The sequence below is a fragment of the Ursus americanus genome, chromosome 28, assembly GCF_024610735.1.
Source record: "Ursus americanus isolate L20-20 chromosome 28, mUrsAme1.1.p, whole genome shotgun sequence".
NCBI lineage: Eukaryota > Metazoa > Chordata > Mammalia > Carnivora > Ursidae > Ursus > Ursus americanus.
In genome coordinates this window covers 7,042,186-7,055,107 of record NC_142154.1, presented here as the reverse complement: position 1 = coordinate 7,055,107, position 12,922 = coordinate 7,042,186, and the positions used below count along the sequence as shown (strand labels likewise).

The window sequence follows — 12,922 nt, the reverse complement described above, 5'->3', positions numbered from 1 at the left end:
TTTTGAGAATGATTGCAGAACCGATCCTTGAATTGGAAACAGGTTTTAAGAGGCTGAGAAACAGCTAAGCAGAGTGGTCAAGACCTTGAGTCCATATGCTACCACTGGCTAATGGGGAACCCGACACAAGATACTTAACCTTGCTAAGTACCTCAGCGTCCCCGAATGTGAAGTGATAGGAATAATTCCTAACCAATAAATTATTACAAGAATTAAATTAAAGAACGTACATAATTCGAGAGATTGCTTGGCACAGTGCCTCGCATGGAGTCAGATCTCAGAAATCGTTGTTAGTAGTGATCTTAGCAGTCCTGTTCATTTAGTGCTAAGGTTTTTTTCCACCTACAAAGATGGGAATGAATGCAATGCATCAAGTCTAATGGTCTGACATTTAGCTGTCTGTGACATCTGTGACATTGTCTAGGTTTTCAGCGTTGTATACACAAATAAGTATATATTTACCTTTTTCCAAGCTCCGGTAGTTTTTTTTTTTTAAGATTTTATTTATTTATTTGACAGAGAGAGAGACAGCCAGCAAGAGAGGGAACACAAGCAGGGGGAGTGGGAGAAAAAGCAGGCTCCCAGTGGAACAGGAAGCCCGAGGCAGGGCTTAATCCCAGGACCCTGGGATCATGCCCTGAGCCAAAGGCAGACGCTTAATGACTGAGCCACCCAGGCGCCCCAAGCTCAGGCAGTTTTTAATCAGTGTATCTCGGGATCTCTTTAGCCCTATGCAGCTAGAGAACTGTGTATACCTACTGTGGCCATACCAGAGGAGGGTAAAATCCTAAGAAAGGAAGGCAACCCACAGCAGTACTGTCCTAAACTCTCCAACACTGTTGAGATCACCTCTGTACTTCCCGGCCCTAGAACAGCTTTTCAAAGAATGAGGGGCTCGCAGGTCCATGAGGATAAGTAGGGTATACAAGGCCATCATGGGGTAATGGGCTATTAGGTCACTGGATGTAAATATTCCCCTCCCTGACCAGCTGGGTTGGAAAAGCTAAGATCTTGACTCATCCGTGAACTCACGTCTTCCCAGGTGGAGGGAAGGCAAGTTGAAAAGCTAACAGCATGGGCAGAGATCCAAGGCTACCGCCTCTTGGTAAAGATAGTAAAGCAATCTGCATTTGGTGAATTTGGATCTGAGTCACTATGTAAAAGGGAACACATGAGCAGTGCCTCGGAACCCTGGCTCCCTAATTTCAACCATGTCTCAATTACTTTCCAATGTATTCCTTGATCTGTTCCCTCAACATAACATGCTGTCCTTCATGCACAGAGATGACCCTGATGACACACACGTCAACACGACTTATTTTTTCCAGCAGTGGTCAGGAATTTTCACCCGTCCATCCAACAAGGGTTTGTACACAATAGCTGGAGGGTAGGGGTGCATCAATCAGCCTTGGAAGGCAGTAAGACCAAGCAGTCCACAGGCAGATTGAATAAATACACAGACTTGCCTCCCACCCCCCACCATCGGGATGCCCATACGCAAGCCAAATAGGCTGACAAAAGATTATGAGTGATGGAAAGGGCATGCAATCTGAAGTCAGAGGCCTGGGTTCAAGTTCTAGGTCAGCCAGTCCCTAACAATGCAATCTTGGCTGTGTCTCATGTGCCTTTGGGGGCTCAGAACCCTCACCTTAAAATGAAGAAATACATTTTATATTGGAGATATAATAACACCTATCTCCCATAATGCTCATGATGATAAATCTAAAGTCATGTAAATGAAAGCACACCTGATAATCTACAAAATCATATATTACAAATGTTATTTATTATAAATTGATAAGTACTTTTGGTATTATAAATATAAATGCTATTACTACTAATTACCTACAGATCACAGAACTATGTCCTGCTCAGAGGTAAGATTCCCGTCTTCTTCAGAAATGTGCCAGAAAGAGCATCAGAAATCAAGCAACAAAGACGGTGTCTTGCTCTCACTGAACATGGTATACTCTGTGTCACCCAACCCAAGGAGCCCCTTCAAGTGCACACCCAACCTCAGGTGGCTCCACTGCCCCACATTTCTCTCCACCCAACCGCGACCACCACTCTACTAGTTGAATGGTCTTCAAGACCAAACTTACAATTCCCGAAGACTCAGCGTCTGGAAGAGCTGCCATGAAAGTGTGGTGAGCCGGTTACTCGACAGGTTTCTGCAAGAGGGACAAATAAAGGGGAAATTAAGGAAGAGATCTGGCATAAGTAATGCTCTTGGTAGGAAGCTTGGTTGTTTCATGGAGCCTGGCTTTGTGGTTCTTCTCCCTTGCTCCATTCTGCTAACAAAGTATCTGCCAATAGTCAAGGTTTGGAGAGGATTTCGAGGAAAGGAAAGGGAGAGATTTTACAAATGTAAAAAAAAAAAAAATTGTTGGTCATTTTCCCACATCCTCTCACCACAGTAAAGCTTCAGGCCACCCTCCCACAGGAGGACAGAACTCTCAGGATACACAAGCCAACAAGCATTCTTCTTCATTTTTATTATTGAGATGTCACTGACATTAAAAAACTATGTGTATTTAATGTATACATATTGATGAATTTCAAGGTAAGTGTATACCCATGAAACTGTCACCATAAACAAGGCCATAAACTTAACCATCAACTTTAAAAATCTCCTCCCTCTCTCTCTCTCTCTTTTTTTTTTTTTTTGCAATAACCATTAATACAAGATATAACCTCTTAACGCATTTCTAGGTGTACAATCCAGTATCGTTCATGACTCACTATGCTGTACTGCACATCTCCAGGACTTACGCATCTTGCATAAGTGAAACTACTTCCCCTTTTACCAACAAGCATTCTTAACATTCACAACAGTGGGGAAAAACCCTGCAGGTCACCTACAATTTCTTCTACCCAGTCCCTCCCCCGGCAAAGAGGCCCATCAATGATCAGGACATCAGGCTTTTGCGCACACTTCTGTTCTCCTCCTAATGACTATTTAATTGTTCTCATTAGGATGTACAGGGGAAAGGAGTAGCCATTAGTCTTCCAAATAATAGAAGAAACACGCCCACAGTGATCACGTTGCCAGGCTCAACAAACAACTTTTGATGTGATAACAGCCCTTCAAGGCAGCAGTTAGACACGCTGGAGTCGACGTGACATGGCAGGAACACTACTCCTGCACTGATGAGATCGGATGGCGGTACGGACGCCACGCAGGTCAACATCTATGCACACACACACACACAAGCATGTGTGCATCTGTGTCGATCAAACACGCAGGTGATAAAGGCTAGTGCAGACTCTTGTTTATACCCACACACGTACACGCATGCACGCACCTCTACTTAGATGATTCCTACAGCAGATATTTCGGGAGGAACCAAATACAGGCTACTTGGGGGAATGAAGGGTGGATGAATGAGACGGTCCCTCTGAAACTTATATTCAAGTTACAAATGAATAAGCAGGAGAGCTGCAGTTTGCCATGAAGAGAAGGAAGGGTACAAACAAAGTGATGCCATCACCAATATGGGAGAGGCAGACAGCTCCTGTACGCAGGTGCTTAGAGAGGCGCCCTCCAAGATGGTAGCCTTGAGCTGAGGCCAGAGCGAGAATGAGCCAGTGCCAGGGCTGGGGTGTTCTGGGCAGTGGATGCGAGAAGAGCAAAGGCAGAGAGAGGGCCAGTGGGCAAGGAGGTAGGGGAGTGTGGTAGGGAACAAGGAGGAGAGGGGACAGCCACAACCACCTTGCTGGCCATGGTGAGGAGCTTGGATTTTTTTTAAGGAGCAATGAGAAGGCACTGGATGGCTTCAAGTAGGGAAGGGACATAATCTAATTACCATTTCTTAAAGGAAGAGACCAAGATTGGAAACTGGCAGAACAATTAGGAGGTTGCTGCAGTACTGAGGAAGGGGATTAGAGATAATGAAGCAGGTGGATTCAAGGGGGAAGGGGGACAGCGCCACCAGAACCTCGCATTGGATTGTGTCTGGGAGGGGAGGGAGGAAGACGCCAGCAACAGGCAAGCAGCCAGATCATTTAATGAGACCAGGAAGGCTGTAAAAGGGTGATATCTGGGGGTGGGGTTCAGATCATGAGCCTCCCCTTACAAATGCTAAGTTTGAGATGCCTGTTAGATACCCAGAGAGAGAAATCAACTAGCCTGGTGGATACTTGGGTCTGGAGGTCATGGGGGATGTCCAGGCTGGGGGTTCACAGACGGCATGCACAGCGTTCGCGGGGACAGATGGCACACAAGGACAACCTAAGGAACAGGGCTTCCCCTTCGCATCTGAGGCCACTGCACCCTTGGTGACAGCCGCTGACCGGGTTAGGAAGGCAGCCCCCTTTCTGCGGGTGCAGGGGACTGGTGGACAAAGGAAGGGGACCACAGGAAGGAGTCCCAAGCTTCCCGTTCCACTCCCCCCGCACCCAGCAGTCTCCTTACAGAGTCCTCCAGCCTGCACAGCGCTAAGGTAGGCCCCCATACCCCGCTTCCCCCAGAAAGGAGAGCTCTAACACACGTGAATCACCAAAGTTCATAAACCTTAACCTGTCTGCACTCTCAGCTCCCCAAAACCCCTACCCCCAGTCTGTCTTGGGCCTGCAAACTTCCTCCATGCCCCGCCAATCAGAAGGAAAGGGGTGATAAAGGAAGGCCTGCATGGTGACCACTGAAGGACACCACTGGGGCGCAGCTCCCCTGACCCCCTCCTGCTCAGGGGGGTGGAGTGGGGATCAGGTGCACACGCCCAGCGAGTGGCTGACCTTACACTAGGTTTTGCACCTGGAGCTCAGACCTCGGGGTCAAGGACACTGGGTCTCAATACCACGCCTGAGTCCCCAGGTTGCAGCAAATGTGAGTGACTCATCCAGGTAGAAGTCTTCTGTTCCGTCTTGTTTCCCCGGCTCACTGCCTACGCACACCTGCGGCAGTGGCAGCCAAAGTCAGACAGGCCCGCCTGCCATGAGGTCTCCCCCTCACTCCAGCACCTCCTTAAACAGAACTCCCGGTCCTAAAACTGAGCAGTACCCCAGGAGAGTCAGCAGCCAGGAACCCCAGATTCACTGAGCCCTCAGAAGCAGCCCCATCTGTCTCTCCCCCTCCCCCACCCCCAGACAGAAGCAGGGCAACAGCCCAGGAAACAGGAGTAACGCAGGTGAAGTGGGGACCCTGCCCATCTCCGAAGGAGGATCGGCCTGGGAGTGTGTGCCAGGGGGTTCCTGGGGAGCCTGAGGCAGGGATCAGGCTGCCAGCAATGTCCTTTCACAAAGGTCATGTTTTGCTACATTAGGCAGAAATGTCATGAGAAAATTGGATTCTAGAAGAAAGAAAATAACAGGCATTCTGGGCAAATAAAGAATAAGAAATAGCATTATCTCCTTATTACAAGTTGGAGTGGGGAGGGGGCCTGGGACACTCCGTAAAGGGGACATGGGCCCTGTTCTCCTGGAGGTGTCTTGGCTTCATCTCCTTCCTGCCACGCCCACCAAGCCCCCCCAAGGGAATGGCCCCCCAATTCCTCCAGCTCTTCCAGGACTCGTGCGCTATGTCGACGACGACAAACTCCCCTCCTCCCCCGCCGCCTCACTGGGACACAGATCATCTCTCCTGTTGGAGCGAAGGCCCGCCCTTACTCCCCCTGCAGAGGGGCTCCTCTCCTGTGCTCACACCTCCCTGCCTCCCTGCACTACCATGACAACCAACAGCCCCACTCACCAAGGGCTTCCTACTCAGCACCGGGTACTGTGTTCAGCACTTTCACATTCAAGACCTCCTTTGATATATACAGCAACCACAGGGAGCGGGTGTTACTACCATCTCCGCGGTGGAGCTGAACGGGTCTGAGTGGCCTTAACGCAAAGACCCCATCAACAAGCAACAAGCCACATACCCAGGAACGTTCGCAACCAACACACAGACGTGTAAATTCCAGGTACGCACCGTGCTCCGCGAGACCCTGGAGAAACGCAGTGCGCACAACCTGTACAACCGTCCATGTACACCGTTCCCCACCAGAGACACGCGAGAGAAGCACCCAGCCCCAGAGACAAATACATGCGCAGAAGACAAGTAAGGCAAACACAGAGCCACCACAAGACAAGCAGGGCACGCCTCTGGCCACCCTGCCCTCACAGGCATTTATAAATGCTCACGGTGCAGGAAAATGGGGACACTAAGACATGGGGCTTTGATGGACTCACCGCCCATTCAGAACTCACTGCCCCTGATTTTCCTCCCAGCTAGCGCCTCACCTTATTCACCTGCCACCCGTAACTGATGGGCTGGCTGCCCTGCTCGACAGAGTCAGGGTTTAGTTAAGAACCATCCTGCCTCTGGGCCCCACAGCAGCGTCTTCCGGAAGCCTCCTCCCTGACAGATCCATTATCCCCCATTTCTGACTTTTGCTTGGGTCCATGGCCAGTTTCCCAGCCACCTGACCACTGGAATTAATTTGGTGAGCAAGATTTTATGAGATGAGGCATCAAATACTTTCCCCAAATCAAGCTCTGTGACATTGCCCCCGTATCCCTCATCTGAGACTACCAAACAAAGCCATTAATTTTGTCCTGCACTGCTGGCTCTCTTACAGCCCAGTCTCCAGAGCCCAGAGAAATGAACAATGACGATGCAGCTCCTGGGTGCTCTGGGAACAGGGAGCCAGACACGCAGATGGCCAAAATCGGACCCAGCGGAAGGGTAGGGCTGAGATGGCCCTTCCTGCCATTAACCGCTTGGTGAACACGGGTCCTCCCAGGCTAAACACCACAGCATGGTAAGCAGTTCCATGACCTTCCTAAAGGGAACAACCAAACTGCAGCAGGATAGGACCCATGATCGGGAAGGATGTCACCCTCCACCCCGGGAACCCTACTGTCCAACCAAAGGGTCACTCAAGATGAATTCTGTTGCCAAGAAAAGCCAACCACGTGAATTCCTCTGTTGCCCCCAAAGACACCATATCCTTGGGGGCTGAAACTTGAGAAGGGGACACTGAGCCCCACCCACCAGTGATCCTGAAGATGGGAGGCTTTGCAGAGTGCCTGGATGTGGCTGACATCTGGAAGTGCCTCCTCTTCTATGGGCAGAGGTAGGCCCGGGCGCGCAGGTTACGTTTCAGGACTGGAGTGTGTAAGGGATCGCCAGAAGGTGCCAGGTTCTCTCTTCGAACCCTCAACCATCTTCAGAGACCTGGGGGCCCCAGATCCCCCACAACTCCCCTTACATCTGTATACATGGGATGTTAATGGAGCCCCCCCACCCAACGTCGTTATCACTGTGTGAGAGTCTATGTCTCCCCTCCTGGGCCCTCCACCCTCTTCCTCTATTTATTTCACCCTCTTTTTTGGGTTCCACTGAGCTCTCGGGCCCCCTTCCAGGTTCCTGTTTATAAGCCCCATCCCCTCTGCCCTGGACTTGGATGTGACACTTGTCTCAATAAACCCTTTGGAGTAAGAAAAAAAGAAAGAAAAGAAAAGAAAGAGAAAAAAAAGACACACTGAGAACCAGGAGTGTGTTCAGCTGCAGCCCAAAGACGAAGGTGGCTTCTTTTTTTTTTTTTAAGATTTTATTTATCTGAGAGAGAGAGAATGAGAGGGGAAGGGGTCAGAAGGAAAAGCAGACTCCCCTCTGAGCAGGGAGCCTGATGCGGGACTCAATCCTGGGACTCCAGGATCATGACCTGAGCCCAAGGCAGCCGCCCAACCAACTGAGCCACCCAGGCACCCAAAGGTAGCTTCTCCTAGAGGATCTGTTCCACTGCTTGCAAAAGGCCCCATTCTGAACACCGTACGGGCTCAGAGCACCAAGCACAGCTAACCAGAACGCAGCAGAGGTCAAGGCCTCCTCATCTTGTAGGCTCCCAGGAGTGTGGCTTGCTGGCTGCGTCCATCACAATCGAAATCTTATTTCCTTCATCCAAGAAGGCAGCATTTTGAAAGGTGCAATTCTCAGGGTGCCTGGGTGGCTCAGTCGGTTAAGTGTCTGCCTTCAGTTCAGATCATGATCTCAGGGTCCTGGGATAGAGCCCTGAGTCCGGGAGCCTTCTTCTCCCTCTGCCCCTCCCCCCACTTGTTCTCTCTCTTTCTCTCTCTCTCTCTAATAAATAAATAAAATCTTTTTTTTAAAAAAAAGTGCAATTCTTCCTTCCGTGACATCTGACGTCCCCTTGGCAATCCTTTCCTTTTCCCCATAGAAGAAACATCTCCTTGGTCTTCTTGGAAACAGCCAACTCCCTCCCCTGCCACCCCGCACCAGGATTCTTTGGAAATTGCTGAAGAATCCCAAGGAAAGTTCAAGACAGGAGAACTCCCCCCGCCCCATGCAGCACCAACTCCACAGAGAGTTTGCTGAAAACGAACCAATGGACCACAGAGAAGGAGGAGGCTGCCAGTCTACTGCCCACTTCTCCAAGACCCAGGGCATGTATGCTTCATCGACCTTGTGCAAGGTCGGCCCCACACCACGGGTGACTGCAGCCCACCATGAGGAGCCATGAAGGTGGCTGCCACCAACCTCCTTGGGATGAAAGGGTGAGAAGGAAGGAAGCGCCACGCATTCTCTTCGCCAAGGCCTGCTGCCAGCCACCAAGGAGGCTCTACGAGCCAACCTCTTAAAATCCAGTGCCTGTGACAAGGAAGCAGGGGCTGCTGCCCAACGTTCCTCTTGAAGACCAAGAAATATTTTTCTACATCATTGATATATTTGCTTTTCCCTCAATTAAATTGCTGTAAAAGGGGGTGGGGGTTAAAGCCATTTGAGCCATTTTTATTCAGCTAAATTACACTGGATGGCTCATTTAATGAACTTTAATGAAGCCAAAATGCTTTCTCTAATCAAATCTCAAGTGACGTGACTGGTGTCTTGACCTTAGATCAGGAGACTAGAGACAGCTTTTCTACAAGGCCCTGTGCTGGGCTGAACCAGGGTTTCCCAGAGAATGTTCCTGAGAATCTGAGATCTACAGTACATTAATGGATATTACAAGGGGGAAAAAAATTCATCTTCTCTGAAAAATGTGGTTTTAAACAAATTAAACAGGCTTATTCACTGCAGAACTTCTCAGAGCCTTTATGAAGAGGAGGATCTGACCTACTGAGTCTCAAACATTGGACCACAGAACCTTCTCCATCGAGCACCTAGCAAAAAATTATCACCCTACATAGCATACAGAAAAGATGGTTATGGTTAAGAAATAGGTATTCACTCTTGGTGCAGGGTTCTTGGCTCACAGCTATCAAAACCCTCGGAACTTCTTGAGCAGTAAGAGCGGTGGGAGCATCTTTTGTTATAATATTTGATCTCTTGTCCTCAGCTCCTGGGATTGCTTCAGAGAATGAGGTGACTTTGTAAAGCCCCTGAAGATGGGTGCTGGTTGCCAGGGGAACCAACCATGTATAGAGGATTAGAACTTTCAGTCCCACCCCCCGATTTCTGGAGAGGGGAGAGGCAGTGGAGGCTGAATCAATCACCAATGGCCAATGATGGAGTCAAACAAGCCTATGTAATAAAGGCCCCATAAAAACCCCATAAAAAAGGGGTCCAGGGTTGGTGATCCAGAATACTTCTACATGCTACCAGGCCAGGTGCCAAACTCCACAAGGACGAAAGGTCCTTTGTTCAAGACCTGGCCTTACGTATCTCTTCATCTGGCTGTTGATTTGTACTCTTTAATATCCTTTGTAATAAACCAGTAATCCGGTGAGTAAATGAGTTCGCTGAGTCCTGTGAGCCACTCTAGCAAATTAATCGAACTCGTGGAGGGGGTCATGGGAACCTCTGATTTACAGCCAGGTTGTCAGAAGCACCAGGAAGAATATGGATTTGGGACTGGCCTCTGAAGTGGGATCTGATGCTGTCTCTGGGTAGTCGGTGGCAGAATTGAGTTGAATTGTAGGACACCCAGCTGGTGTCCCAGAATTGCTTGGTGGTGTGGGAAGAAAACACCCACACATTGGAAATTGGGTGCAGAATCCATCATGGAGTGCCGGGGTCAGCGAGCTATTGTCTGCAGGCCAGCACTCAGTTTTTGTAAATAGATTTTTGGAATACAGCCACACCCCTTCATTTATGTGTTGTCTGAGCCCATGTTCTAGGTGGAATAATGGTCCTCCGAAGATGTCCACATCCCAGTTCCCAGAATCTGTGAATAGATCAACTTCCATGTCAAAAGAGACTCTGCAGATGTAATTAAAAGCGTGGACCTTGAGATTAGAAAATTATCCTTAATCATCCCCTGGCCCCAGGGCAATCACAAGCATCCTCAGAAGTAGAAGGGGGGGACAGAGGGGTCAGAGAAAGATGTGACTAGGGAAGAGAGGAAAAGACATGGGATGTGCTGGCTCTGAAGAGGGAGGAAGGCACCACAGGCCAAGGACTGTGCATGGATCTCTAGAAGCTGGAAGAGGCAGTGAAATGAATTTTCCCCAAGAGCCTCCAAAAGGGACCCCAGCCCTGCAGACACCTGGATTTTTAGCCCAGCAAGGACCATGCTGCTTCTAAGCTACAGAGCATAAAGCAAGCCATTTGTGTTTTTAGCCACAATGTTTAGGATAATTTGTTACAGCAGCAACAGAAAACTCATACGCCCTCGGAGCCTGCATTAAAGCCACAGGGTTGAGTAGCTATCAGGGAAGACAGAAACTACTTAGTATGTGGACATTTCCAGAAAAAGTGTGCCAGCACTCACCCATGGAAAAATAACGGGAGCCATATATGCTAATTCAAATGTCTAGTGGTCACATTTTAGAAAGTGAAAAGAAAGAGATGACAGTAGTTGTATTCCTACGTTACACTTAACTCAGTAAATATAAAGTGTCATCCATTTATGTGATCAATATAGTAAACGCTAGTGAGATAATTCATCTTCTTTTGTGTGCATGTTCCATCTTTGCAATCCACGTGTACTTTACACTCATGACACATCTCCATTTGGACTGGCCACATTTCAAGGGCTTAAGAGACACGGATGGCAGCTCTCGAGCATCTGTACAAGCCAGGCGCTGACTGGGGTCCTCAGTGGAGAGGAGCCGCCAACAGGTGGAGAAGTAGAACTGTAAGTTCTCCAAAGGGCAGCCGTTCTCTCTCCAGATGCCAATCCATCCCAGGACCCAGCAGCCACGTGGCTTGCCCTGTGGAAAGGAACCACTCCAGTCGTCCCCAACCACATGGCAACACCACTGGGAAGCTGCCAGTGTCCCCTCAAGCTACAGAAGCTCAGGACAGGCAGGGAAAGAGGCATGCTGGCAAGATGGAGAAGGAGGGTGGCCCCACACATGAGACACCAGACTTGGGCATGATCGCTGGACGTTCAGAATGCTCGGCCCAGTTAGAATGGCAAAAATTGACAAGGCAAGAAACAACAATTGCTAGAAAGGATGTGGAGAAAGGGGATCCCTCCTACATTGTTGGTGGGAATGCAAGTTGGTACAGCCACTCTGGAAAACAGTGTGGAGGTCCCTTAAAAAGTTAAAAATTGAGCTACCCTATGATCCAGCCATTGCACTACTGAGTATTTACCCCAAAGATACAGACGTAGTGAAGAGAAGGGCCATATGCACCCCAATGTTCATAGCAGCATTGTCCACAATAGCCAAATCATGGAAAGAACCAAGATGCCCTTCAACAGATGACTGGATTAAGAAGTTGTGGTCCATATATACAATGGAATATTACTCAGCTATCAGAAAGAACGAGTTCTCAACACTTGCTGCAACATGGATGGCACTGGGGAGATAATGCTAAGTGAAATAAGTCAAGCAGAGAAAGACAATTATCATATGATTTCTCTCATCTATGGAACATAAGAACTAGGAAGATCGGTAGGGGAAGAAAGGGATAAAGAAAGGGGGGGTAATCAGAAGGGGGAATGAAGCATGAGAGACTATGGACTCTGAGAAACAAACTGAGGGCTTCAGAGGGGAGGGAGTGGGGGAATGGGATGGACCAGTGATGGGTAGTAAGGAGGGCACGTATTGCATGGTGCACTGGGTGTTATACGCAACTAATGAAGCATCGAGCTTTACATCGGAAACCAGGGATGTACTGTATGGTGACTAACATAATATAATAAAAAAACATAAAAAAAAAAAGAATGCTGGGCCCACCTAATCAAGTGCAGGCTCCCCCTTGAAGTTCAAGTCTTTTCACACGATGACCTAAAGCCCATCTGCATGTCCTCCCATCACCACCCATCTTCCTCCCCATAACTAACCCTAAAGACACCCCACCCCCATAAACAGAGTGGGATCACGGAACTGGCGGTACCCTCACAACTTCCTGGCACTTCTCCATCTCCATACCACAGCCCCCGGTGCCCTATACCCATTCAGGCTCTTGCCCCCTGTCCTGTAGGCACGGTGCAGATGGGCCTAAGAACAGCCCATGCCGCCCACCCCAGAACCTTCTTGCCCTCCTCTTCCTCCCATGCATTTTGTCTGGGCCACATCTCAGACTGCTGGCTTTGACGGACGGCTCTGCAGGTGTTGGCCTCCTTCCCCAGAAGACTGCTCTCCCTGCACGTGGAGAACCACTTCCTTTCAGCTGGAGAGCCCTTATAGCCCCTAGAGCATAGTAAGTGCTCAGTAAACGTACAGTAAGTTCAGCTGAATTCCCACAGAACTTCGACATCACATGGGACTGCGCGCCGGTCCCACCTCTGCTGCTTCCATGCTCTGTGACCCTGGGTACATTCCCCGACCTCTCTGCTCCTATGTATGCTGCGGACACGGACAGGGCCTGTCCCTTTGCGTGGCGGTGAGGATTAAACATACCATGTTGAATGGGGCACAGAAAGCAGCTGGCGCAAGGCCTGGCCCTTGATAAACACAATCTATCATTGTTCAGGCACGGCGTCTCTGCCCTTATCTGCCCATCTCCAGTCACCGCGGAAGCTGCAGCAAGCCCAAGCCCATGCAAACAGGGGCCAGAGGCCCAGGCGATGACCCCCTGAACGTA

At 49.4% G+C, this 12,922-nt stretch overlaps 1 protein-coding gene across 6 annotated transcripts in view; it reads right to left on the bottom strand.

Annotated features, from left to right (window-relative positions):
* NTRK3 (neurotrophic receptor tyrosine kinase 3) overlaps positions 1–12,922 on the bottom strand; it is a 538,421-nt gene that overhangs the window by 271,670 nt on the left and 253,829 nt on the right. For all 6 annotated transcript variants that reach the window (XM_087856654.1, XM_045813101.2, XM_087856653.1 and 3 more), the window contains one exon: positions 2,103–2,171. In XM_087856654.1, coding sequence (XP_087712780.1) covers positions 2,103–2,171 — 69 coding nt within the window. The remainder of the gene's footprint in view (positions 1–2,102; positions 2,172–12,922) is intronic.